General features: G+C 34.6%; 4 protein-coding genes across 5 annotated transcripts; all 4 read left to right on the top strand.

Annotated features, from left to right (window-relative positions):
- Positions 1–2,833: 2,833 nt before the first annotated feature.
- SNX1 (sorting nexin 1) lies at positions 2,834–9,190 on the top strand. Of its 2 annotated transcripts, XM_022277127.2 has the most exons (10): positions 2,836–3,197; positions 4,533–4,668; positions 5,785–5,918; positions 6,063–6,137; positions 7,090–7,249; positions 7,373–7,506; positions 7,680–7,748; positions 8,085–8,164; positions 8,484–8,544; positions 8,631–9,190. In XM_022277127.2, exons 1-10 carry the CDS (start codon positions 3,054–3,056, stop codon positions 8,838–8,840), a joined length of 1,203 nt encoding a protein of 400 aa, XP_022132819.1. In that variant the 5' UTR covers positions 2,836–3,053; the 3' UTR covers positions 8,841–9,190. The 2 variants fall into 2 exon arrangements, with proteins under 2 accessions (XP_087981814.1, XP_022132819.1); XM_088125688.1 differs by lacking the exons at positions 8,484–8,544; positions 8,631–9,190 and adding an exon at positions 8,430–8,475 and having other exon boundaries at positions 2,834–3,197.
- Positions 9,191–9,979: 789 nt separating this feature from the next.
- LOC148213347 (uncharacterized) lies at positions 9,980–11,819 on the top strand. Its single transcript, XM_088122087.1, has 3 exons — positions 9,980–10,439; positions 10,569–10,622; positions 11,433–11,819. Exons 1-3 carry the CDS (start codon positions 10,125–10,127, stop codon positions 11,664–11,666), a joined length of 603 nt encoding a protein of 200 aa, XP_087978213.1. The 5' UTR covers positions 9,980–10,124; the 3' UTR covers positions 11,667–11,819.
- LOC111005575 (uncharacterized) lies at positions 10,566–19,689 on the top strand. Its single transcript, XM_022277121.2, has 10 exons — positions 10,566–10,622; positions 13,361–13,626; positions 13,831–14,253; positions 14,800–14,944; positions 15,022–15,263; positions 16,378–17,312; positions 17,502–17,845; positions 18,033–18,296; positions 18,377–18,582; positions 18,772–19,689. Exons 2-10 carry the CDS (start codon positions 13,363–13,365, stop codon positions 19,486–19,488), a joined length of 3,540 nt encoding a protein of 1,179 aa, XP_022132813.1. The 5' UTR covers positions 10,566–10,622; positions 13,361–13,362; the 3' UTR covers positions 19,489–19,689.
- A 1,121-nt stretch (positions 19,690–20,810) lies between these two features.
- Positions 20,811–25,694, top strand: LOC111005293 (chaperone protein dnaJ-like protein). Its single transcript, XM_022276743.2, has 8 exons — positions 20,811–21,217; positions 21,523–21,640; positions 21,769–21,888; positions 22,442–22,528; positions 23,421–23,497; positions 23,611–23,738; positions 24,055–24,191; positions 25,419–25,694. The coding sequence occupies exons 1-8, from the start codon at positions 20,988–20,990 to the stop codon at positions 25,494–25,496; spliced, it is 975 nt and encodes a 324-aa protein (XP_022132435.1). The 5' UTR covers positions 20,811–20,987; the 3' UTR covers positions 25,497–25,694.
- The last annotated feature ends 1,187 nt before the right edge of the window (positions 25,695–26,881 follow it).

Below are 26,881 nucleotides of genomic sequence, written 5' to 3'. Positions count from 1 at the left end.
ATTAGTCGGTTTAAATGGCTCTAGTGTTTTATTTGCACGTGCGAGCGGCTGGTTTTTTGTAATTCATTTTAAATATTTTAAACGCAAAATATACCACAAACTACAAACACTTTAAACTAAGGTTGGCTTAAAAATCAAGTTTATAAATATTATTTTCACTCACATATTTATCTATTATTTTATTATATGATTTTAACAAATGTTTTCAAAATCTAAGTTATATATACCGTTTTCAAAATTTTATTTTTTTATAAATTTAACTAATAACTCAAATATATTTTATAGGTGAACAAATCTACTAATAAAATTGTAAAAAAAAAAAACAAGCCTAACTTTTTAAAATATAAAATTAAATATGACGTTTATAAAGACACTTATTTTTTATGGTAATTTAATATTGTTGATTGAGTTATTTCATCGTTAAATTATTATTTTATTGATATATTTGAACACATATACATGTCAATACTATTTGATACATAAAATTGAACTTTTTCATAAATAGAGTTCAACTCTCATCGACGTCACATTGAATAATAATGTGATGTTCTTCTAGTTCAACAATTATTAAAATCAATCATCGAATCATTAACCTAACAGATGATGATACGTATTTTATCAACTAAATTACGTTTGACTTATGTTAAATAATAATACTGCATATTTTTAGTACAACATGTAGGATTGGAGATTTGAATTTACGGTTATTTAGTTAAAAATATGTGTTTTAAACCGTTAACATATGTATGAGTTGACAATAGTAGCACTCTTATTCCACCGTTTTTATTTTGGATTTTGTGGTATTTTTCTGCTTTTTTTTAGTACTACAATTTGGAGATATAGAAGATCGAAGATCCGATCTCGATGTAAGTAGTACATGTCAATTACTTCACGTTAACTTTCATGATATTGATTCCACTGTTGAAATAAATCAAATAGAGGTTCTAAGTTTTGAACATATTCCTCCATGTGCATCTCGAACAACTAAGGATGTGCGAATGCAAGCCAGCTTCTAAAATTTGACCAATAAATATTTTGACACTTTACATTGATGTAGGCTCGATGATATCTAACATCAACAAAAAAAAAAATATAATGACATGTTAAACGACCTCATCGATGTCATTAGAAACAAAAATATGTGGGTCTGCAACTTTCATATAATACCATATAACATGTAGAAATTTCCATGTAACATTAGACCACTTTATTACACAATATATAGAGTTTAATGTAACAACTCACCACTCTACGTATCCAATATGTACAATATACAAGCGTCAGACCATTTTTTTTTGTATCTCAACACTATGTTGAGTATAGTGATTTGAACCTCAAATCTTTAAATTGATAATATATTTATAGTTCGTATTGGCAAAGCTGGTCCACTCTATGTATAATATGTATAATTAACACGCAATACCACTCCCGTTTAAAGGATTCATGTCAATATTGAGAATCAGCTCACATGTAATGAATATAAACGAAACATTAGAAATAAATCAATTGTCGCTAATACATTTTTTTACGAGCGACAATAACTTATTTATTATCTTACAAATATAATTTTTATAAATCTTTTGATTTATGGAAATATCTTTGACTTCTCATTATTACATCATGGATGAAGATCTCCATATTTGTATTGTTATGAATATTTTAATGATAGAGTACATTAATACAACTCTACAAAAGTCAACATGAGCGTGATTAAACGTAATTGATCTGTACTATTTTTTTTAAGGTTGAGGTCGGATCCCTCGAATCCCTAAATTGTCGTATTAAAAAAAACAATACAACTTCACAAAAAATAAAAAAATACGTGAATGGTAAAATTGAAGGCAACTCGTGATCAAATATATATTTATTTTTAATTATATTAAAATATAATACAAACATCTATTTTACATATTACATACATTAATATAACAACTTAATATAAAGGGAATCAAGATCAAATATATTTATATCTTGGTATACAAAATTTAAATAAAAAGTAAGTAATAATTTAAATCATATGACCAAAGCACAGTTTAACTAATATCGTAAAAAAGATCCTGAATTTAATTCGAATCTCCGTCACACATGTTGTGTTAATAATAATAATTTAAGCTAGCTACAGAAAGTGGTGGATCGTATGTGAAATAGATGTCTGTAATTATTATATATCATTCTTACTATGATCGATTGGCAAATAACTTTAGATAATTTGTAATTAACAATAGGAGTAAAGTTGACTCAACAAAAAAAAATTATCAATTTAATTTAAATAGAGAGATCAAAGTTAAATATTTGACCACAACACTATAAAGTATGCAAATACGACGTATGATCCTTACAAAATTACCCTTCATTTTTTTAATGTTGAATGAACTAATAATATTTAACAATGTAGTCTATGTATTGACAGTCATTTACATGATTATCATTCAACAATATTTGATTGATAATAACCTATTTTATTAATTAATTTTTTATGTTTTTCGATATCAAATGTTACAGGGTCCAGTAGCTACTACTCGAGGTACATGCGAAATAAAAAAGATTATTTGATTGATAGTATTTATATTTATGAGTAATATTTTTTAATAAAAGTAAAACAAATGCAGTGATGAGAATTGAGTCTCCTTGCAGGATGCTTTCATGTTGGCTAAAAGTTAACAAAGATTATTTATTAACATCTACAAAAATGTCAGTTTATCAATAATAAAATAAAACACAACGAAATCGAAGACAAATTTTATATATTTAATTGACATTAATTTAATTTTACTCGGGAAAAAACAGTTCATTTATGCAGTGGCAGTAGCTTCAATTAATGGCATCAGAAATTCAGAAAGCAGTAAAATCTACACGACAAACAACATCGATCAATTGAGGCAATCCGATTCGTAAACGTGGTGGAGTGGAACAGACTTTTAACCTTCTGGATTGAATATCTACCACGTCTTCCATGATCGGTACCGCCATTTCCAGTGAGCAACTCAACGTGGTAATACTTCATCTTCTCTTCTAGATTTCGGAATTCTCGTTGTTAGGTGGGCTACAATAATATGGAGCAGGAGAGAAGTTTGCCGGGGTCGTCGCTTAGCCCTAGATCTCCGTCTTCGCAGCCTTTTCTTTCAGTTTCGGTGACTGATCCTGTGAAATTGGGCAATGGCGTCCAAGCTTATATCTCTTACCGAGTCATCACGAAGGTATTTGTGCATTTAGATGTGTTTTTCCATGGTTTTCTGACCTGATGTCTAATTTTTTTTGTTTGAACAAGATACAAACTCTTATTGATTTAAAAATTGTTCAAAGGATACAATCTCCCATTGAGAGAGAAGAAAACCGAAAAGAGAGAAGGAAAAACAATTAGGGAATACAGCCCAAATGAATTTAACGATAATAGGAATAAAAGACAAGGAAAGGAAGATAAACTTGAGATAACTCCATTATCGGAGCAGTCCGAAAAGCCAGCAAGGAAGACGACCTAGAAGAGAGCTTAAATACTTTATTGAAAAGAACCAGAGCTTCAAACTTTCAATACAAACCTCCATCTTCGCCAGAAGATAAGGCGATCTGATGTCTAATTGTTGGTTCGTTTTGCACCATTTTCCCGGAATTATTGAGCTATTGCGTATCCCAAGTTATTTTTACGATGACATTACCGAATTACTAACGTGTAGCTTAGCTTACAACCCAAATTGTCATCGAACTGCTGACAGTTTTCGTGTTCAATTCACTGTCAATTTTGTAAAACTATGTGAATTTATTTGTGACACAAAGTGAGGAATGCTGATTGTGTATGTTTTTTTTAGTACAACATATGGGGTGGGGATCAAACTCACAACCTCTTGGTTGGAGATACATGCTAATTACCGCTGAGCTATACTCGTTTTGGCATTGATTGTGTATGTAATCAAGCAACTCTAAGAGACCGAATTGCTTGAATTTGGTGGTAGTGTTACTCGCTATTTAGAAGGCAATAATGTGAAAAAGGAAAGCAGTTTGTATATCGAATGTTATCATATACTAAACTGAATAATTTGAGGAGTTCAAGCCGATGGATGATTCTAGAGATCTTGGCTTTTTGAAGAAAACGAGCGGGTTGTCTTTTCATGGAAAGTTCTATTGGCCTGATAGGAAGCTCTAAGGTGGAGTCGACGTATGATCGAAAATAGATGAAGGAAGGATTGCGAAGGACATGATCTAAGTTATGCATTGCTTAGAAGTGGGATGACCTATTGTCTTGAAAAGTATTGGCGACATGAGTTTTTAAAGAGTATATGATGCAAGCGGTCATTGTCTTGTTGGTTTAGAGCTTTTTTTGCATCGCTAGAGTAGTTTTGGGTGGCTCTTTTTGTTGTTTTTTTTGTATGCCCCTTTTGTATTCTTTCATTTTCTCTCGATGAAACCTGGTTTTTTTATTTGAAAGAAAAGTGCATTAGGATTAACATCTATTGTTGAACAGCTTTCCATTTGCATTCAAACAAAATATTTATTTACTTGTTTTTTAATGATTTATTTATCAAACATTGTATTGGCAGACTAATTTTCCTGAATACCAAGGACCAGAGAAGATTGTCATTCGGCGTTATAGTGATTTTGTTTGGTTACATGATCGGATTTTTGAGAAGTATAAAGGCATTTTTATTCCTCCTCTTCCAGAGAAGAATGCTGTAGGTAAGAAGTTAACGAGTTAACTTTGCCATCAAGTGCTTCATCATCTTTGAGTTTGGATTATGTTGCTCAATAATTATACATATGTTTCCCCTTCCCCCGCTCTCATTGCATGCTTACATTCTGATATTAACTATCAAGATATCTTATTCATTAGGTGTTGCTATGGCTCCTGTTGATGATGGACTATGGTACTGCAACTTATAAAATGTAGTATTTTTGTTTTTATTTTTATAATTAATCAATTTAATGTCTATGCCCTGTCCTACCTTACATTCAATATTGGTTTTTTTTTTGGCTACCCTTTTCATGGTTGCACGAGGTCTATATATACTTGGAAGCTCAATCAGAAAAGTTGAGTGTTTGTGTTGGACAAGTAACTAACAGATACAAACTTGAATATGTGGTACCGTGTTATGTCTTCTTAACATGGCAAGAACACGTTTCTAACATGCTTAGACATATTTTGTAGAGATTCTGTGGAGAAAAGCTGATAAGTGACAATGTTATTTAAGATATTTGTATTTAAATTCATACTTTAACCTTTTAACCTTTGAATTCATACTTTTTTCGTATCTTTTTTTTTTTTTTGGTAATTACCCCTTTGTTTATTTTTATTTTTATATTTATAATAAGCAGCTGGGTTACCTTATAATTCTATATTTAGGACAGCTGAAAAATGGCAGCAGGAAGTTATTTTGTAATTTTATGTGTAGACTGTTTAAAATCAAACACTGTAATTGAGAATACACATGCATATTATAATGTTGAAAAGTATTTAGGTGGTTAGATATACAGTATATATTCCAGAAAATGTTCCAACGAATGTGTTCAGATACCAACTACCCATTATGTTGAGGTACAAATGATTAGCCTCTTTTTGTTGAAGCAATTTGGTTTGCATGATAATCTAATGTATTTAACATTTAAGGTTTAGTTTTTCCATACGTGCTTGTATTCAGCGAAATCTAGGAGCTAAACTTGATATAAATAGTTTAATATTTAGCTTACACAGTGAGGTCATTTTAAGTGATGAAAAAGATGCTCCAGTTATGATATGGTATGGTTAGATCACATTAAAATTTTATATTTGGAATAAGTTCAGTTTCTGTGATGCAGAGAAATTTCGTTTTAGTGCTGAATTTATTGAAATGAGGCGTCAAGCTTTGGATATATTTGTGAATCGGATAGCTTCACATCATGAGCTCCAAACGAGTGAGGATTTGAGAACCTTCTTGCAGGCCGAAGAAGAGGTGATGTTCATGGACTTTGCTATGTTTATATAGTATATCCTCTTATCCTTTTCTATGTCCACCATATCTATGTTGTATAGTCCATCCTCTTATAATAAAGTAAGAAGATCCATTTAGTTGATACACGTGTTATCTGATGAGCAGACCATGGAGAGGTTGAGGTCTCATGATTCTGGAATTTTCAAGAGAAAGCCGGCTGATTTAATGCAAATGTTCAAGGTAAGACAAGTTTTTAGGTGGAAAGTTGATACGCAATGTCATATTTGATGGTTGGTGTGTGTGTGTGTGTTTTTTAATGAGAAAGAAATTTTATTTATTTCCGCAACTACAGCCAGATTCAAGAGACACAAACAATTTTATATCTATCAGAAAGGCATAGCAGAGGTGCGAACAATTTTAAATGTCCTGTAGATGCCAAAAGAATAGTGCAGATTCCTTAAAAGCTCTCCCGTAGAGAAGAAACAAAATAAAAAGATTTTCAATTTCTGCCTATGTTTTGCTCATAATTCTTTGTCGCTGATAGAATAAATGAAATCTCTCTGTTTCTTGTTCTCTCTCTCTCTCTCTCTCTCTCTTTTTTAATCTGAACATATCTCTCTTTTTATGCTGATCTTTATTAATTTTTCTTATGGGCCACTTGTTTGAAAAAGAATTATTTTTGGGCACTTTTTGGTTTTCTGAATTATGTTAGCTCTAGTAGATGCAAGTTTTGGTTCCACTGCAATGCTAAGATGATGAATGAAAGAGCTAAAGAAATAATGTTCCTGTTCTCTTTCTATAGAATATGTTGGATTGGAGCTGGCTTTTCCGGACCTTCTTCCTATGTGGTTTGATCATATTGATTTTGGGGAGTTTGAGTCCATATGGCCATTGACGACCCCTTTAAGAACAAGAATAAAGTTGTTTGCATGTTCTCTACCTAGTAGGGAATAGATGATTAGGCTTCGTCTCAATATATTATGCTGTCGTGAAATTAATTAACTTATTCAACTGGTATCATGTCTACTCTTCTAGTATCTTTTTAAGGAGTTTTTTTTTTTTTTTTTTTTTTTTTTTTTTTTTGTTGGGGGTAACTTCTTTGGCTAGGTAGGAGGTTTTATTTTCCAATCATTTTGCTATTCCTTTGATTTAACGTTACTGTATGTTGCTCCAAAAAAAAAATGGTAAACAGGATGTACAATCTAAAGTGAGTGACATTGTTCTTGGAAAAGAAAAACCGGTGGAAGAATCAAATCCGGAATATGAGAAGCTAAAACACTACATCTTTGAGCTGGAAAACCACTTAACTGAAGCTCAGAAGCATGCATATCGACTTGTGAAAAGGCATAGAGGTATATGAGAATCTTGATGACCGCTCAGTATTATAGCTAACAGTTGTAATCTATATTTTCAATACCATTTTATTTCGCTAAAAAATATGAATGATGTCTGATTGTTTTTTGCCTGTGCACTAGAGTTGGGACAAGCGTTAGCAGATTTTGGAAAGGCTTCCAAGCTACTTGGTGCTTGTGAAGAGAATGCTGTTGGCAAGGGATTCTCAGAACTAGGAGCAAAATCAGAGATGTTGTCAACTAAGCTGCAGAAAGAGGTATATTTAGTGAAGTAGAATTAGGCATTTTAAATTATTAGTTTTTTTTGGCTGTATGTTATTGTTAGTTATATGCATGCTAATCTAATCTTGTGATACATTAATACTTGAGATTTTGGTACGGGGGAGTTTTGTTATATTTACAATACTTGTACATTAATACGAATCTGCAGGCACACCAACTTCTGATGAATTTTGAGGAACCCTTGAAAGATTATGTTCGTACAGTACAATCTATTAAGGTGAGTCGTTTATTGTTTTGTTTTGTCTTTTTGTTTCTGAGTTGATTTTGAAATGCACCCGCAAACTTCCAAGTCTGTGGCATTACTTCTCGAATCCTGATTATAGACTAGCTGGACTTGGTTACCATAAGTATCGGTATATGTCCATGACGTTGGTAGAAGTTAGGGTTCAATAATCGATTTCTTTTTATGCAGGAGTTAAAATCATTTGTGTTGGGGGTATTTATGCTTTCTCACTGTCGTCTTTGTCTTTCTATTTGCATTTGAAGTCGATCTTGGTCTTCGACTCTCTTGGTTTCCCACCTTGACGAGACTCGTTTTCTTTGTTTGAAACAGGCCACTATAGCCGAGAGAGCCAATGCCTTCAGGCAGCAATGTGAACTGGCCGAAACAACAAAGCTGAAGGAAATAAATCTGTATGCATCCAATAACTATCTCTAGGTTCATCTGTTTTCATTTATGTCGTTATAATAACTGGATAGCTTACGGTCCCTTGTTTAGTTACATTTAACCTCTAAAATCCATTCTATGGAAACCGAGCTCCATTTCTCTGCCCCTCTTTTTATTTCCAGTGTAAGAGAAGACACTGCACTAAAGCCTGTGCCGTTTGACCATTGGAGTTTTCTTTGCTTACCATACCAATTTCCAACAATTTTTTACCATTCCGTATGTCCTCTTTAGATTGCCCAGATTCTTGGAACACTTGGTTTAGCTTATAAGTTCAATGGTCTGCAGAGACAAACTCATGCTCATGAGATCTGATAAAGCAGTTGAGGCTGAAATGGAGTACAAGGAGGTATACTTTGAACTTATATGAACATAATTTAGTTGCTTCTCAGAAAACAAAATCTTGTTCTAATTCGATGTAGTTTGGTTATACAGTTGAAGGCAGCGAGTGAGGAAGCAACAAGAAGATTTGAGACAATAGTGGCACTAATGAATGAAGAGACCATAAGATTTCAGGAACAGAAAACGCTAGAAATGGGGCTTGCTTTCCATGAATTCGCAAAAGGACAGGCGCGTTTGGCAAATGGGGTTGCTGATGCTTGGCGAAGTCTCCTTCCCAAGCTCGAGGCTCTCTCCGTTTCATGAACGATTAATTACGGCTGCAGCAACGACATGCTTTAGTAGTCAGAGGCAGATAGTAGTAACACAACACATTTACAATTACAATGCAGTCGTTTACGCTGTTTCGGTTATGTTTTCTGATTTCCATCTTCTGTACAAATCTAAATATGGCGTTGTAGTCTTAGACATCTTTAGCAGATTATATTCTGTGACGCTTGTTCATATTACTGTGTATTTTCCACTGTGTTTGGGTTTAATCAGAATTTTTCCTTTGTTTAAATGGTTCAGTAGTCTGTAATACTCGACATGATGAAGTGGCCTTGTGGAAACGTTTCAAGTTTTGAGAATAAAAAATAAACATGATGTTCCAAGTACATAGATAATATATGATTGAAATTTACTCTATCTTGATCCTCATACTTTAAAATGTTATATCGAGTGATTGGACGTCATGCAAAAACATTGCCACTAAGTTTTGGTATTAAATTTAACATAAATGATAAATCATAGATACTCATGTTCAAACTGAATTAAGAGAATTGAGTCGATTTTTTTGTAAAGTTTTAAATAAAATATTTAAAATTGTAAATATTAAAAAAATAATGGAAAACAAAAATTGGAGGAAGTAATTTTGTCTATTTTAATTTCAAAATTTTACTTAAGGTAGTTCTAGAATGTCAAAATACTAATTTGGTAAGTACTTCCAATTTTTATTCATCTTAATTTCTATGCCTTTAAAATATTTATGTTGGTCTCTCTAATTTCAAAACTTTTACTTTGGTCTCTATGCTTTGAAAAATTGATTATTTTGGTCATTCATTTGATTTTTTATCTTATTTTTTCGATCATAATTTAAACACGATACTACGTTCAATATATTTTTTGAAATATATCAACAAGTTTATATTAAAGACTTTTCGTTATTATAGAATATGTGTTAAAAATATTTAAACAAACGTCAAAATATTCCACTTTTAAAAGTGTAGAATAAAAATAAAAGTTTTAGAAGTCTAAGGACTAAATGAACAAAATTTTAATACAAAATACAATTACCAAAATGGTAGAATTATTTGTTGAACACGTCTATTTACAAGTTTTTAACAAAAAAGAATTAATAAAATAATAATAATACAGAAATTAAACTTAAAAGAAAGGGGGAGGGGAAAAAAAACCGACCAACCGTTGAACCTTTCTCCTTGCAATGGCTTTACATCGCTGAAACACTATCCTCTTGGACCTGCAAATTACCAGTAATCTTTGTTTCCTTTCTTTCAGAATTTTCACTGTTGCCTCTTCGCTATCAGATTCATGGACGCCATTACTTGTACAACAAAGCAACTAATTCATCACACAACTGTAAATTATCGGCCATGTCTTTTGTCTTCAATGGTGTCTCACTCGCCACTGGTTTTCGTCGGTTGGAATGCTCGGCGTCGTGAAATCTCCAAGCTCTCTGAAGTCTCAGTTCCATGGCTCAGGAATCCGAAGCTGGCGCCCAAGTCTTCCGACGAGAACAAGGATATTTTGCCCTCAGAAGATGACCCTGAAGACGGAGTCTCGCTTGGGACCATGAAATTGCCATCGGACATTGACATTGCGCGATTCGAGGTCTTACTCTTCCAGGTAGGTTAATTTTCCTCCCCTTTTCTGCCTCGTTTTTGCTCTGCTACTTCTATTGCGATGAAGAATGGATAACTATTTTGAGTAATTCACGAGAATTGTGTTTTTTCTCCCCTTTTTGGATTGCAACAGTGGGCCAATAGTCTTTGCCAGGGAGCTAACCTGCCGCTTCCAGTGCCTTTGAGGGTGAGTAATGGGTTTACATTGAAAGCTTCCTGATTATGATTCTTGAATGATAAAGTATTCTTAGAATTTCTATAAGGAAGCTAGACATTATCGCTGTTAGCAATAGTTAATTGTGCCGGCCAATTGATACTGTCGCAAACAAAAAGCCAAGAGGCTCTTTGGTAATGCCGAAATAAAGTTAGGAGAAAAAAGTCTCTTAATCCCAACTGGATATCCTAGGACAGGGTTATTGGAATAAACTTCAATGATTAGTTGGGACATAGCTCTTAAAAAATCAGTTCAAAAGCTCATTTTATTTTCTGTTTTATTTTTCTTGTTCTGATCCGTATTTATATCATTATGTGGCATCCTAATAATAATTCCCGTTTCAATAGGCTTACATAGTTACACTCAGCATTGCTTAGTATGAGAGACAAATACAAATACATGTGCAGTTTATATAAGGAATTATCCTTGTTAGAGGTTTGAGTATCGTACATCATTAGTTGATTAGCTCTGTCAGCAAAAAAGCTTCAGGAAAAACTTATTTTCATTATCTCAAACAAGATTAAATCATTAATGAACCAAAAAGCTTAAGTTGATGGGTCATATAAATTTAATTCACTTATTGGATATCTTAACACTCTCCCTCACTCGTGGGCTTGGAAGTTTGCACAAAGCCGAACAAGTGGAAATCAATATTAAATGGGTTCGAACATGAGACTTCTTGATTTAATACCATTTTAAACATAATTAAATTACCAATGAAGCCAAAAGCTTAAGCTAAATTTAATTCACTTGTCGCATATCTAACACATTACAGTCAAACAGGTTGACAAAATACCCAGTGGAGTTAGACTTGGTTTTATCACAATTGGAGATGGAAAGACAGAAGTCCTCGTGTATATAGATTGCTTGGTTTTTCCTGCTACTGCCAGCACCAGTCCAATTTTTCGTGCCATAAGAAATGGACGATTAAAGGACCAGCCACCTCCTGGTGAACCGAGAATTATGAGGAGTCTTTTGAGTGCTTTGAAAAAATCAATTGAAATTTCTATAGTATGAGTTAATTTGTCTTTGAAAATGTAATAAACTTGACTTATCTTCTGTCATTAGGTGATGTAAATGACTGTCAACAGTGTCACGTGAAGATTCACTTCGAGATCTGATCCTGTTCTCGTTGTTTCTTATATAAATTTATATATCTTAAAAATTCAATTTGGCTTGAATTAGAAACGTATGTATTTTGGCTTTAGTCTGATGCAGAAAACCGTGCTATAAGACTCCCCTAAATCAAACAAATAAAAACAATTGGCCTGCAAAACGCTGGTCTTTTGGATGGCTTTTCCTGATTTAGAAATTAGAATGCATTGCATTTTCTTTCCATTTTATCCAAAAATTGTTGATGGAGACATTGGAAGTATGATGTCAAGAAGTTCAAAGAAGTTGATTTTTCTGAAGCTTGGCTGGGATGAAACCCACAGAATTATTCTCCACCCTAATTGATGTCTCCAAGAGATCCTTTGATATTTCTATGAATCCTCCACAGCAGTTTCCAATATATCTTAAGGTATCGTCATTCCATCGGTCTAAAGGCAATGATCTGATTTTTATCCATCCCCCATATGAAGGGACCATTGAGTCTTTGTAGGAGGTCTTGTTATCCCACGGAACAAATCTGAGATCATAGCTACCCACCTTATACCAACGCTTCATATTGGTAAGGGTCTCTGCTTGTTCAATACCTTCACATCTTAGAAGAGCTCTATCGGCTGCGAAAGGATTAAGGGAGCAGAAATAACTAATGTGTTCTTGTAAAGCCCTCATGATTTTGAACCAGTCATCGTGGAACTGCCGTCTGTAGACAGTAATGGAAGATTCTTGATTCGGATTAGCGTGTGGGTAAGGAGAGGATGAAGCAACTTTCAAATCCTTTGACTTTATGGACCTACATGAGCCTTTTTCACGTCTTTAATGGTGGCTGTATTAGTTTTGGCAACATCACAGTACATGGAAGAAGACTTTTGCTGATGACAAGCAGCTCTGACTGTGTGTTAGGTGTGAAGTCTTTAAGGAGGTTGTAAAAGGTGTTCCAGCCCCTTCTTTCTTCTCCAACCGGAACCAGGATTTTGTTAATGCTCCCATTGTTGTCTAGTCTAGCTATTTCCGCAATTGTGCCTTTTCGATTAGATGACTTTTCTACCCATAAGGCTTGATCATCGATCCTTGTCTCTCTAAAGAAACGCTGGTTGATTGGGGCAGATAAGAGGGAGGAGAAACAGTTGGCGAGCCATGAAACAGAGGACCAGTGAATAGAGATGAAGAAGGCCTTATCTTTCGAGGTTTCTGAGATTTTGATGCGAGAACCCCGATATCTATGGTCCAACTCTACCAAGAAATGCTTTCTTTCTATCGTGGCAGACCTATGAGAGGGCGCTGGTTTGCCGGACATGGCTAACTGTGAAGAAGCTTAGGGACGGCATGGGGTCGGTGGTGGGGGGAAGTTGGGAGTGATGGTGGAGAGGGTGACGGTGAGAGGAGGGGGAATCCATGTTAGGAGGGTGGGAAATTTTGATTTTGGAAGTCAAAAAAGGCTGTTGGCACATTCCTTGAAAAGTCATAAAACTAGAACAGTTGACTAAAATTAATATATATTTTTTAATCTCATCCTGCTATTCTTTGTTGCTTTTTTTTGCTTCCTATGAGATGCTTAAATTGGCCATTATAATGAACTTTTCATGAATTTCTTGACCACCAAGAGATGGAGCAACTGAAAACCGCAGACAAAATTTGTGGTGATGGAGTAGATAATGGTTTTGATGCCATTGTTGTGGGGTCAGGATATGGTGGTTCTGTTGCTGCATGTCGAATGTCTATGGCAGGAATAAAGGTATGTTTACTTGAGAAAGGACGTAAATGGGAATCTCAGGATTTTGCTACTGACAGCAAGAAAATAACTTCAGCCGTGAGGATGGAAAATCGCAATTTAGGCTTAAGCTTTGGTCCGAAAGATGCATTATTCCAGGTAATTCTGTTCATAGTGTTATTCTTTTAAGAAGAAGAAGAAATGAATTGTATGCCTATAGTGTCTTGACATGTATACGATGTTCTTAATCATGAATCTGTTAATTCAGGAAGTAAAGGAGAAATTATGATTAAGTTTTAAATTTAAGTGCCAGGATCTCAATAGTTTGTGATTGACTATTGATCAAGTGGTTGTTGATATTAGGTATTCGAACAGAATGATTCTCTAGCTACTGTGGCCTGTGGGCTAGGGGGAGGTTCACTAGTGAATGCTGGAGTGATGCTTCCAACTCCAGTTCGCGTTAGAAGGAATCCAAACTGGCCAAAAGAATGGGAGAGTGATTGGTATTTCTGTGAAGCTGCTGCCGCAGCCATGTTGAAGGTACAAAGGGCTCCCACCAAGTTTCCTTCTGCCAAAGTTTTAGAAGAAATTTTTGACGAAGAGATTGAAGGGAGTTTTGAGTCTTCAGTGAATCTTAGCATTAACTTCGATCTTGAGGAATCACTGTCTAATTCGATGAAGGTCCAACAGAGGGGTAACTGCTTAGCTTGCGGAAATTGCATTGCCGGATGCCCTTATAATGCAAAGAGTTCAACAGACAAAAATTATTTATTGACAGCCGTCCAGGTATTCTTTCCACTGCATTTCAATTAGTAAATCTGCCTCCATATATGTACATGTATATGTATCATGTACAGAAACACTTTTCTTTTGGATAAGAAACAATTTCACTGATTAATAGAATTTACAGAAAGAACTCTTGGAGCTTCTACACATACAGTTATATTGATATATGAAACACAACAGGATGAACATGAATTACCTTCTATACAAGTACCAAATGGCTCTCCCTTGCCCCCTTCCGTCAACACCTTTTCATCTCATCCTGCTCTTTTCCTCGTTCTCTACAAGCTCATTGTTCTCCCATAGGATGTTACTCTTAATAGTTGTGTTATGGAGCGTTGGCATGCTTGAGGGAAATGGAATTCCGAGTTGAAATCCATGACTTAAGCATTGACCTTTCTTCCTTACATTATTATTATTATTTTTTTATCTTTCTAAACAATGAATTTACCATCTCCGCCAGTCTGGGATAATGTCTAGACAATACCTTTTTTTTTTTTTTGGTCTCATTAGCACTTTGTTTGAAATCCGACCATTTCCTTGGTGTAGGCAGGATGTGAGGTTCATACTGCAAGTCAAGTTCAGTATGTCGTTAAAAATTGTATTGATCAAGAAGGAAGAACCTCCCGAAAAAGATGGTCTGTTTACTTGAATGAGACTGACTTTCTAACCTGTGATTTTGTAATCATCTCGGGTAAGGGAGGAAGAAAAGCAGTTTGATTGCTTGGAATAATTTTTACTGCTACTTACATTTTAATTTTTTCTGTTCAGCTGGAGTTTTTGGTACAACTGAGATACTCTTTCGTTCTCAAATGAGAGGTTTAAAAGTTTCTGAAGCCATTGGCTGTGGATTTAGCTGTAATGGAAATGCTGTAGCCTATCTTGCTGGGAGTCCAGCACCCTTGAATGCTTATGGGTTAGGTAAAGAGCAGCTACGGAAGAAAGCTTTTCATGAACGGCCAGGACCATCTATCTCTTCTTCTTACACTACTTCGTTGGGATTTACAATTCAGGTGCATAAATGTTCTCACATGCAAAGGCTTGATTCTCTTAGCGAGAAATATAGGGCTTAAATCCTTTCCTACTAATTCACTGATTACTATTATTTTTCTTTGATAAGAAATTAAACTTTTCTTGAACGAAATGAGAGAGCAGAGAAGGGTGGCGAGAACTACCAAGCAGAAAAATATATAAAAGACCCACTATACATAAGAAAAGAAGACATACGAAGAATCCCCCACTGCAAGTATACCAATAACTTATAAGTAATCCAAAAGGGAGTATATTTATTACAGTAGGACTGGAAAAATTCATTAACATCTTATTGAGCTGCCACTATGACAAGCTTAAAAAAACCAACCATTTTCCTCAGAGCCATATTTACTGGTTATAACTTATAATCCTATGCTATAAATAGACGGGTTTATTTAGCGACAGTTCTACTTGCTTTGGAGGGCTATAGTTCTCTTTTGTGTTTCAAACCCAAACCTTCACGATCCATTGGGGTGGAGCAGTCTTCAATACATTTGATGATAATCTCCACCCATCTTAGATCCTTCTTAGAAAAGGTCCTTGAGGATCATGTTAAATTTATTTGCTTAGAAACAGGGACAGAGAAAAATGAGATGATCTAAGTGGGCATTTAGCAATGACGACTGCACAAGAGTAGTCTAGGAGCCTCCACTAAAAAATCGGGACTTTTTCCTTTTAGTGGGCCTAATCATGATCTTTTGAGCACATGTTTCTAGAAAGTAGAAATGACGATAATTAGGATTGTCTCTCATGGGCACGCTAACTGCCAAGATAATTGATAGTTCATTGACATTTCTCACAGTAAAGGACCGACAGCTGATTGAAGAAGAAATCCTGTATTCTTATGATGAACCATTGAATTGATTGACGTAGATAACCGCTATAATATGATGAAACATCAAACTATTGTCCGTATTTTGCTGTTAAATATTTATTAATTTGCTAATGCAAGATGATGGGCCCCAAGATAGCCTCTATCTTTTCCATGTCTGCTTATAATTTGGTTTTTACACGAAAGGTGCATTTATGTTCATAAAATTCTTTTTAGTTGCAAAAGTTGCTCTCTTGACGAAATTCTGTTTCCTTGTGCCATAGAGTGCTGTACTTCCTTCTGCTTATCCTAACCTGCTTTTTAAAGGAATTACAACTTATGGATGGCCCAATGGCTACTGGTTCTTCCACGGGATTTTAGATAGGTTGAAACAAATTCTGAGCTTCAAAGCCAGCCAAGCAATTGTTCTGAATGCAATGGGATACGACGAGAGTGATGGGAAAATTATGTTGCAAAGGGACACAGATAAGATGTCATTTTTTCCACCTCTTGATCCTTTACTTCCACAGAAAATAAATGTCTTTCAAAGAATCACAAAAAAATTAGGGGGAATTCTTTTCATTTCAAATTACCGTAGTGCATCAGTTCACCATTTAGGTGGGTGCAATGTGGCATCCGATCCTTCTCGCGGAGTTTGCAATGCCAGTGGTCAGGTGTTTGACCCTACCAAGAATCCTGCTTCTGTTCATCCAGGTCTTTATGTTTGTGACGCTTCATTGATTCCATGTTCTGTTGGTGTAAATCCATCTTTTACCATCACAATTGTTTCTGAACATGTAAGCAAGCATCTTGTGAGTGATATTCTCAAGTATAAGAGCCAACAGGGCATCGAACTTTCTGCTATCAATGATGATAAGCATTCTGTCTACAAGACAAATATAAATAGATTCCAGAGACCAATAGTGATGGTTAAAGAAACCATGAGGGGTTATGTGGGAGGAATGCCTTGCACGGTTTTTCTCAGTATGAAAATGAACTCCGAGGGTCAGAAAGACATCTATGAATCAAAAGAAAGTCTTGGAGAATGTCATCCACTACTTAGAGGTAAAGTTGGTGGACATGTGGAATTTCGGGCCATTGAGAAGAATAATTTATACATTATCGATGGGGAAGTAAATTTGTGTGACACAGATTCTCGAACCCCCTTCACTCAGTATATGAATTATCATCTTCTCCTTGCAGCTTCTTCTGGATCAAGGTGAGAGTTTAAGCTTGTTTGATGTATTTTTAATTTTACTTTATTTTCATGTATCATTTTCAATTATTGATACCATTACTATGCTACGAAAATTTATATTTTATTCTAAAAAATTAAAATGCTGGATTCAAGTTGATTGAATTATTTACATTATTTTAAATATGGTTTGAACTAAACTGAGTGATGCAGGTATATTCTGAAGGGGAAAAAGACTTTGAATCCTTATCTCTTTGGTTTATATGCTTGGAGAGAGACAACAACTCTACATGTGAAAGTTGAAAAAGTTGCTGAAAACAGTTCAATGAATGACATGGCCATTTTAGAAGGGGAACTTAGCATCTCTATATTAGAAGTTCTGAAGAGTTTCTTAAGCCTCAAGGGAGAAAAAACAGGACAGTTTATTTCTCTTCTATTAAAGACTCTTGTGAGAACCTATATCTTGCAGATACCACGGATTATTCTCAAAAACTCAACACCATTGGGGTGCTTAAAAAACCCCTATGAATATGGTTCTCGTTATGAAATCGCAACAGGTACTAACTAAAGCCACTGGCCTTGATGAGGTATTGGAAACTCAAAACAGACTTTTGGGAAGAAAATATTAGTTTGAGTTTTTAAGAAGATGCCTAACACAAGGAAAGCAACAAGTTAAATTTATTTCTGTTTATTGCTTGCTTTAGTTTTCAATTCATCTCAGCCGTTGTTGTATATATCGTGCAGAAGATGGAATTATCATCAGTTGCGTAAAATTCAGCTGTGCCCAATATTCATCAAGGGTTCAAGGAGAAAAACAACTATATCCAGTTCTCCTAGTTAATGGCTATTCTATAGAGAGTTACTGTCTGCCAACAGAACCCACTGATTTAGCCAGAACTTTACTTGGAGAAGGGCATGATATTTGGCTGTTGCAATCAAGATTACACCCTCTGAATCCTTCTAATGACTTCACAATAGAAGATATTGGCAGATTTGACATCCCTGCTGGTAATATGTTCTTATAAATTCCACCACCCGGATTCTTTCATTACCCATGTTCCTGATCTTATCTTCATTTTCTTCTGCAGCAATCAACAAGATCCTTGAAATTGATGGGTCATGCAGAAAGGTACACATTGTTGCACACTGTGTTGGAGGCTTGGTATCACACATTTCTCTCATGGGAGGACATGTCTCCAATGCCTGTGTGGCCTCTCTATCTTGTACCAACTCTTCCATGTTTTTCAAGCTGACTGTTTCATCAATGGTCAAAATGTGGCTTCCTCTGATCCCAGTGAGTACCACCTTCTGGATATTTGGTCAAACTCGTTATTTTCTGAATAATAGTGTCAAAAGCTGATTGATTATAAGACCTGGACAATGCCTAGGGTACAGATCTTAATTAGACAACTTTGTGCTTGATCTTTCTCTGGGTTAATGGAACCAAATATATCTCTTTGAGCATTAGGATTATTTTATGCAGATATCCATGGCTATACTTGGCAAGAACAAAATCCTCCCTCTTTTGGGAACATCAAGTATCAGCACAAGACATCAGGTCCTAAAATTGATATCCCGTTTGCTACCGCGGTACGAGAGATGCACCTGCAATGAATGTGAAGTCTTCTCTGGCATATTTGGCAATGCATTTTGGCATGAAAACGTGAGCCCTTCTCTTCATCACTGGCTATACAAGGAAAGCGCCACGCTACTCCCCATGGCAGCATTTCCTCACCTCAGAAAAATCTGCAATGCCGGTTTCATTGTCGACAACAGAGGGAACAACAATTACTTGATACATCCAGAGAGAATGGCACTCCCAACGTTATATATATCCGGTGGACGGAGCCTTCTCGTGAGTCCTCGCACTTCCTTCTTGGCCAACAAATACATGAAGCTGCACCAGCCAACATTTAGACATGAAAGGGTGGTTGTGGATGGTTTTGGGCATTCTGATCTATTGATTGGAGAAAAGTCTTGTAAGGAAGTATTCCCCCACATTCTGTCGCATATAAAACTTGCTGAAAAAGAAGGTGCAGCCACTGGTGATGCCAAGAAGAGATACAGTAGGAAGGCACTGTCATGGAGTGAAGATCCACATGATGGATATGGGGGCTTTGCTACTTGGTTTTCCCCTTGGGTTATTACTTGGTTGTTCTTCTGTCTTTTGCTTTTTCTATTAATTTCTTTTAACCAATAGTTCCAGTTGGTCTTCCGTTAGTTTGAAATTATTTTATTTTTTATTTTTATTGTTTTAATACAACAATATGCGGTGGTGATGATTCGAACTCACGCATTTTAGCTGGAGTTATGTTTGGGTTGACATTGATGTTTTTTCTTTTCTTTTTATAGTACAACAGGGAATTGAATTCACAACCTCTTGGTTAGAGATATATGTCAATTACCTGAGTTATGCCTATTCTCGTTTTGAAAAATAACGATAAAATGTTAATTTTACTCTTAAGCCATGTTTGGAATATGTGATTTCCAACCATTTATCTTTGATTCTTGATATTTTAAAATTTTAATTATACCCAATAAATCAAAGTTTTAAATGAGAATTTAAACATTTTATATTATAGGAGTTAATATATCTGAAAATATGGAAACTGCAATTAAAATCAAAATCATATGCATGGCGAAACGAATCTTACAACACAATCCATCAGAATCTTACAGCACAATCCATCAGAGTTTAATTAATTAATTTTTTTTTGTATTTAATTTTTTTAATTAGACGATACAATAATATGGTGTAGGTTTAAATCCTCTTTTGGTCCGATGCCTTATTATTATTATTATTATTTTGTTGTTTAGTTTATTTTAACCTCTATATTTTTGTATTTTATTATTTTGGTTCTGGTGCTTTCAAAATATTTATTTTTGTTCTTTTATTTTCAAAAAATTATCATTTCGATTTGTAGTTTTATTATTTTGGTTCTGGTGCTTTCAAAATATTTATTTTGGTTCTTTTATTTTCAAAAAATTATCATTTCGATTTCTACCTACAAAATTTTAACGTAAACTTTATATCTGATAGAAATTCTTTAATACAAATTTATATTATGTTTGAAACAATTTAATATGATAAGTGAAGCGACATGCTAACATTTTGATTGAAATAAATGAGATAAAGATGAAAATAAAATGACCAAATCGAATTAAAATGGACCAAAATGGTAACATTTTAAAATAAACCTAAATAGCGAGGACCAAAATGAACTAGAGTTAAAAGTACAAGAACCTATATTTTTAATTGGGAGGGAATGTATTGAAACTCCATGATGATCATCTATCTTACGAATTAATTCTTATATATTTTCCGACACCAAATATTGTAAGGTTAAGTGGTTGTCCGTGAAATTAGTTGAGGTGTTGCCCAAACACCCATCAAGAAAAAAAAATTTAACCTATATTTTTATTATTTTTGTAAAGTATTAAATGTACTTAAATGTAATTTCATTTCATATAGATATTTATTTCACATTTTTTCTTCTTTTGGCAATTCCTCCATTCTCCTTTCTCAAATGTACAAAAATGGAAGGTGGGTACTACGCCTATCGCAGTGAAGGCTTGCAATATCCTATCCCGTTCGTCGATGTTATTCACTTTCAGAACCTCCAAATTCCCAATTCTCCCGCGAAATCTCCTTAATCCACCGTCTTCTTCTCTCTCACTCTCCCTATTTCGCTTTTTTGGATGACAATGTCGTCCACTTTCGCTCCCTCCCCTCATTTTCGCCTCCCAATTTCGCATTTCAAGCCGTCCCGCCATGGCAGAGCCTCAATTTTCTTCACCTTCGATGATCGGTGCCGCAAATCCCTCAATTCGCCATCTAGAGGCACTTCCCGACGATCGCTGCTCATCTGTTGTTCTTCGTCCGACGGCGCGTCTGGTTCAGTTCCCTCTGGTGCTGATAACACTCCCAGGTTGCTTCTTGGTGCTTCTTTTTGTTTTCGATAGTTTCTTTAATGGTTGTGGAGGAGATTAAGTTTGGTGGAAATTATGCCTAGTGAAAAGTACTTGATTGTAAACTTGGCGAGAGTTGAAAAAACATTCAACGAAGATGTTATTGGTTGACTTGTGGAGTGCTTTTTATTTTGGCTGCCTTCGTTAAATTTCAGCTTTATCGTTTTTTGGTGTTTGTTTTATTTGCCCTATGGTTTCTGCGTACGGAAATTTATGTGAGAACGATGGAATTTATTGTTCTCCTTGTTCTACTGCTGCTTCTTAGCAACTTCTGCATCATAGAAGGACCGGAGACCGTTCAGGATTTTGTTCAGATGCAATTCCAGGAAATCCAAGACAACATTAGGAGTCGGCGAAATAAAATTTTTCTCCTAATGGAAGAGGTTAGCTTCCTAATTGGGAGTGGTTCGTTAATTTGTTTCCCTTGACATTGTTTTCGTAAAGCTATAGCCGGATGAAAAAGAATGATCCTTTGAAGAGGTCTCTAACTATTTTATCTGTAAAAGTTTAGGTTAGAAGATTACGAATTCAACAGCGGATAAAGAGTCAAAAAGTTATTGATGAGAGTAACAATGAAGAGGCGAATGAAATGCCTGACATTCCATCATCTATTCCTTTTTTTTCCCATATGGTAAGTTGAAAAAGTATCTTTCAGATTAAGTGCTATTTATATAAACACAGGGAAAACCAATCTTTTAAAAGTCCATACCAACTAATGTTGCTATTTATCTTTCATATTCAGTAATGAAACTATATATTGCTATTTGTCTGCCAACTTCGGGAAGCACAGGGAAATTTATATAAACACTAACATCCTACAGAAATGTGCTTCACATATAAAGATGCTAAGCTAGTAGGTGATTGTTACAACTATCACAAAATAATTGAGATGAAATTGCAGTTGTAGTTAATTGGAAATAGAAACTGAAACCCATCTTTTAAAAAACGTCCATACTACCGACTAATGTTGTCGTTGTTTACTTTCCTCGATGCTGGCAAACTGTAACTATTTACATCTATTCTGGTATCAGCCAAATCTGCAAGGCACAAATAGCCTTATATAATGCTCTATGTTTCATGTTCCTCTTGCTTTTCTATTCTGTGCTTTAGTTATTTGTGGTCATCAATTGGGGATTTTATCTTTATATCTGACTAACATGATTTTTACCCTTCCCCCCTTGTAGACACCAAAGACGTTGAAGCAGCTATATCTCACCAGCTTATCGATTATATCAGGAGTAATTGTATTTGGTGGTCTTATTGCCCCAACTGTAAGTTGATTTTTTTTGGCTCTTGTTCTTATCCCTAATGAACAGTTTTAATCTTCTTGTTTGAGTGTTCATATGTGGGCTCCTGTTTCTCATTCTACCATGCCACACTAGCCCAAATATTAAATGAAGAAATGAAATAGAATAAAGAACAGAAAGTTTAGAAGGCAGAACATGAGATGCCTTGTGGTTAGTCTAATGTAAATAGTAAAGGCTCAGAGGGAATGATTTCAAACTATGGTCGCCACCTACCTAAGACTTAATATCCTACGAGAAATATAGTAGGGTCCGACAGTTGTCCCATGAGAATAATCGAGGTGCGCACAAATTATTCTGAACACTCACAGATAAAAAAAAAGTTTAGAAAGCAGGTGCAGTAGTTGTATGAATTTCGGGACAACATGATTTATTAACCGTGTTAATGGTTGCTTTAGAATTATTTGGCAATGATTAGTAATGAAGTTTCCTGAGTTTATACCAAAACGGAGTCAGAAAATACTTCTCCTCAGTATTTTTGGAGCTTGAGAAAAATAATTGTTCTATTTAGGTTATAAACGTACTTAAAGAAACCCTTACGATGACGTTTTCTTTAGATTCATGATAACGCATTCTAAAATTTCTAATCTCTCTCTATTGTGGACTTCATATATAACTTATAAGAGTGATAAGTTATTGGATATTGGTGCTGGAGTACGCGAGTCACCAGTTAGGTTGAATAAATCTAAAATTTACTGCTTCAGGAAAACTAAGGATATGTGTCCTGGAAAGTAGTATTGAAATCCCCTTTTTTCAATAAAAGTGTTGATGATCATGCTCAATGAATTTCTCTATTACATACTTGTCTATTTCCTGCTCCGACCATCTAAATATGGGTGGAAAATCCTTTTCTTGGCAGCTGGAGCTAAAATTGGGGTTAGGTGGTACTTCTTATGAAGATTTCATCCGCAACATGCATTTGCCCATGCAATTAAGGCATGTAATGAATTTCGATTTCTTTTTAAATTTGAATTTTGAATCAAATTCAGTTTCTCTAACGAACTATGCATTTGCTTCAATTCCTCTCTCTTTTTGAATCTCTTTTTCAGTCAAGTGGATCCCATAGTGGCGTCGTTTTCAGGTGGAGCAGTAGGTGTCATTTCGGCTCTGATGTTAATTGAAGCTAACAATGTTGAGCAACAAGAGAAGAAAAGGTGCAAATATTGTAATGGAACTGGTATGTGCTAGTTTGAAGCGATTGTAATATATATATTTACTCAGTTTCTTGACTCGTGACTGATTCGTATGAAGAACTAAAAATTTGACAATTATACTTAGCGAATGATCTTGATCCATGCCTAAGTATTCTACTTCTACGTCTGAACCATTGGATTGAATGTTGCTGTTCTCATGTGGTGTAATAAATTCATAATGTCAATTCAATTTAAGATCTTACATCCATGTTTAAATTTCTGTTGGACCTGATTTAGGAATTTCATATTCTTTTCCTTTGCTTTATAGTTTTTAAGCATCCTTTATAATCTTATGGGCAGGATATTTGGCGTGTGCTCGATGCTCTTCAAGTGGCGTATGCGTAAGTGCTGATCCCATCTCATTATCTGCCACTTCTACCCGCCCCTTACGAGTGCCCACAACTCAAAGATGTCTCAATTGCTCCGGTGCAGGAAAGGTACAACATTTCATTAAAAAATTCTTGATTGATTCGAGAGCCATTGGAGTCCGAATTACTATTGTCTTTTATCATGGATCTCTTCACAACTATTCTGTTTTCAAAAAACAAAATAGTTATTTAGAAAAAAAGAACATTTCTTTTCAGAACAAGAAACAATAGATTCAGATTTGTTAAGTTTTTTTTTTTTTAAGTAAAAATTTGATTCAGATGTGTTATGTTTTTTATTAATTAATATAAAAAGAAATAATTGAAAACACAATAACAATAAAATTATTTCCAAATCATTTTTAATAGGGGTGATCAGCGATTGGTTGGTGTTGAAATCGACATTTTCCCTGGTTTGCGCTGACCAACCAATCAGTTGGTTTCGATTTAAACCGATATTTTTTTAATTCAAAAAATTATGAACCAAAAGAAAAATACCTAGGTGTTGACTGTCTATCTCAATATTGACTGCCATTGGCAGCTCATTATTTTTTTTCAAAGAAGAAATCTATGTTCTTGCAGTTCTCTTTCTAATTTGTCAAACATTTAGGGTGTGTTTGGAAGTGATTTTAACTGGGTCAAAATCACTTTTGTCATTGTCAAATCAATTTCCTTTGCATTAATCATGTTAGGCAAATTATAATAATGATTTTTGGATATCTTAAAATTCCTTTAAGTTGATTTTAAAGTTATCCATGGTGATTTTGGAAAATCAATTCTACTTAAATCTTGTTTTGCAAAATCACTTATTCTACCATCATTCCCAAAAACAGCCTTACTATTTTTCAAATCAAAAAATCTACTTTCTTTTTGAAATCTTGTTTGAATAGAGGGGTGGGCAGTGTCGAGTGAACAGAGAGAGACAGAGGGTTGTGTGAGACGAGAGATAGGGTACAGATAGAGCAGAGGTGAGGCTGGGGTAGTAGAGAGATGAGAGATTTTAGTGGTGAGTAGGTGAGAGAGGCAGAGACTGAAGAGGCGAGAAGTGTGTGTGTGTATATGTATATCATTTACTTTTTGTATTATTTTCGGTCAGTCAGATAGTTCCTAACATGCTAAATCGATCAATTGACTTCGGTTCAATCGGCTCGATTTTTAGACCATGTGTGTGTACCCTAATGCTTAACATATAAAACAATAGAAAACAAGAAATACATCCAAAACAGCCGGAAGATGCTTGTGGAAATAAGTCATATGGTTGAGTTTGTTATATTGACTAATAACTTACATGTTTTTTAGGTAATGTGCCCTACATGTCTTTGTACTGGGATGTTGATGGCAAGCGAGCACGACCCACGAATTGACCCGTTCGACTAAGCTTAACTTGTAAGTTGTTGTAACACTTGTTTTTTCATCTCTCTTCAAACTTTAGTTTCATGTTTGTCTTCAAACTGCCGAATTTGAAAGTTTATATAATATATATATATATATATATATATATATATATATAATATAAATGTTGGAGAAATATTTTTATATTATTTTAATACTAAAATTCTATATATTATCATTCAATTATTTATATATCATTCATTATCTTCACATCCAATAATATAGTTTTATTTGGTTATTTTAGAAGTATACTATTTGAGTAGATTTTAGAAAGGAGTTGACTATTTGATAAGTAAAATGCAAATTTTGAAAGAGGTAGAGAATGAGAGCTTAATTTGAGTTTCCCAAGTCCCAAGTCCAAAGTCCAAGATGTAACACATCTTTGAAATTTGAAGCGAAAATTAGTGACTGATTGATTCATTCCCTATTTTCTCTCTATTCGTTGCATTTTGACTTTACGTGTAAACATGGAACGCCCAAAACGGGCGACCACCAGGCCTTCCCCTTTCACTTTTCTCATTCCATTCAATTATTTCTCCAAAGTGATTCCAATTTTTTCCCCCTCAATTTTTTTAGGCTGAATTGCAAATTTAGTGGTTGAATTTTTGTTCATGATGTACTGTTTGCGGGTGGTGGCGTAGTGGATTTGTAATCAAATGAGGATATCCCTCTCATCGGTTCGAGCCCCACACGATGCATACGTGGGGTAGTGGGAATTCCTCCACTTGGGATGAGTCTCGTAAAGGGATCCAATTGACAAACCCGTTACTATGTTGGGTGGTTGTTGACATCCCTCGGTCATAGGGATCCAACCGACAAAGCCACTCAACATCTATTTTGGGTTATTAAATTTTGATTTTTTTTTTCTAGTTAAATTATTGCTTAAACTCTGACTTTTTTCCTTTTAGTACAAGGGGGTGAAAACTCTGACTTAAACTCTAACTTAATCCCTGATTTATTTGTTTGTTGCTTTTTTTAACCGAGGTTGCAAATTATTTATTATTTTCGAGTTTCTTCTATAGATTTCAGAATGAATTGTTGCTAATGCAATTTTATTATGTTTGTCATGCAATTTGTAAATTTGTTAGTTCTCTCTCATCACCAAATCCTAAAGAGTAAAGTTTGGTTTTGTATATAATTTTGATGTCGTGGTTCAGTTCATATTATATACAAACAGTTTGATTTGTTCTATTTTATCCACAACCCAAATGAAACCCATTTTCACTCTTGCTTTTTGACTTTTGTGATGATTAAATCTATACGGACACAATTCGTCAGACAAAAAAACAAAAGATAAAATAAAGAAGAAAAAAAAGAAAAATAGAGGTTCAATAATTCAGTCTTTGAAATACTATTATTTGAAATATGCC

The sequence above is a fragment of the Momordica charantia genome (assembly GCF_013281855.1).
Source record: "Momordica charantia cultivar OHB3-1 chromosome 1 unlocalized genomic scaffold, Mcharantia_2.0 BLBB01000001.1, whole genome shotgun sequence".
Lineage (NCBI taxonomy): Eukaryota > Viridiplantae > Streptophyta > Magnoliopsida > Cucurbitales > Cucurbitaceae > Momordica > Momordica charantia.
Note: the sequence above shows the minus strand (reverse complement) of the source record. Positions and strands in the feature narration are given on the sequence as shown.

Bases quoted from the DNA above. Each gene is read 5' to 3' on its own strand.
- SNX1 (XM_022277127.2), top strand. From the start codon at position 3,054: ATGGAGCAGGAGAGAAGTTTGCCGGGGTCGTCGCTTAGCCCTAGATCT. The intron at 3,198-4,532 runs GTATTTGTGCAT...TTGTATTGGCAG, and splicing joins CTTACCGAGTCATCACGAAG to ACTAATTTTCCTGAATACCA. The intron at 6,138-7,089 runs GTAAGACAAGTT...AATGGTAAACAG, and splicing joins ATTTAATGCAAATGTTCAAG to GATGTACAATCTAAAGTGAG.
- LOC148213347 (XM_088122087.1), top strand. From the start codon at position 10,125: ATGGACGCCATTACTTGTACAACAAAGCAACTAATTCATCACACAACT. The intron at 10,440-10,568 runs GTAGGTTAATTT...GGATTGCAACAG, and splicing joins TCGAGGTCTTACTCTTCCAG to TGGGCCAATAGTCTTTGCCA. The intron at 10,623-11,432 runs GTGAGTAATGGG...ACAGTCAAACAG, and splicing joins CGCTTCCAGTGCCTTTGAGG to GTTGACAAAATACCCAGTGG.
- LOC111005575 (XM_022277121.2), top strand. From the start codon at position 13,363: ATGGAGCAACTGAAAACCGCAGACAAAATTTGTGGTGATGGAGTAGAT. The intron at 15,264-16,377 runs GTGCATAAATGT...CTTGTGCCATAG, and splicing joins CGTTGGGATTTACAATTCAG to AGTGCTGTACTTCCTTCTGC. The intron at 18,583-18,771 runs GTGAGTACCACC...TATTTTATGCAG, and splicing joins TGTGGCTTCCTCTGATCCCA to ATATCCATGGCTATACTTGG.
- LOC111005293 (XM_022276743.2), top strand. From the start codon at position 20,988: ATGACAATGTCGTCCACTTTCGCTCCCTCCCCTCATTTTCGCCTCCCA. The intron at 21,889-22,441 runs GTAAGTTGAAAA...CCCCCCTTGTAG, and splicing joins TTCCTTTTTTTTCCCATATG to ACACCAAAGACGTTGAAGCA. The intron at 23,739-24,054 runs GTATGTGCTAGT...TCTTATGGGCAG, and splicing joins CAAATATTGTAATGGAACTG to GATATTTGGCGTGTGCTCGA.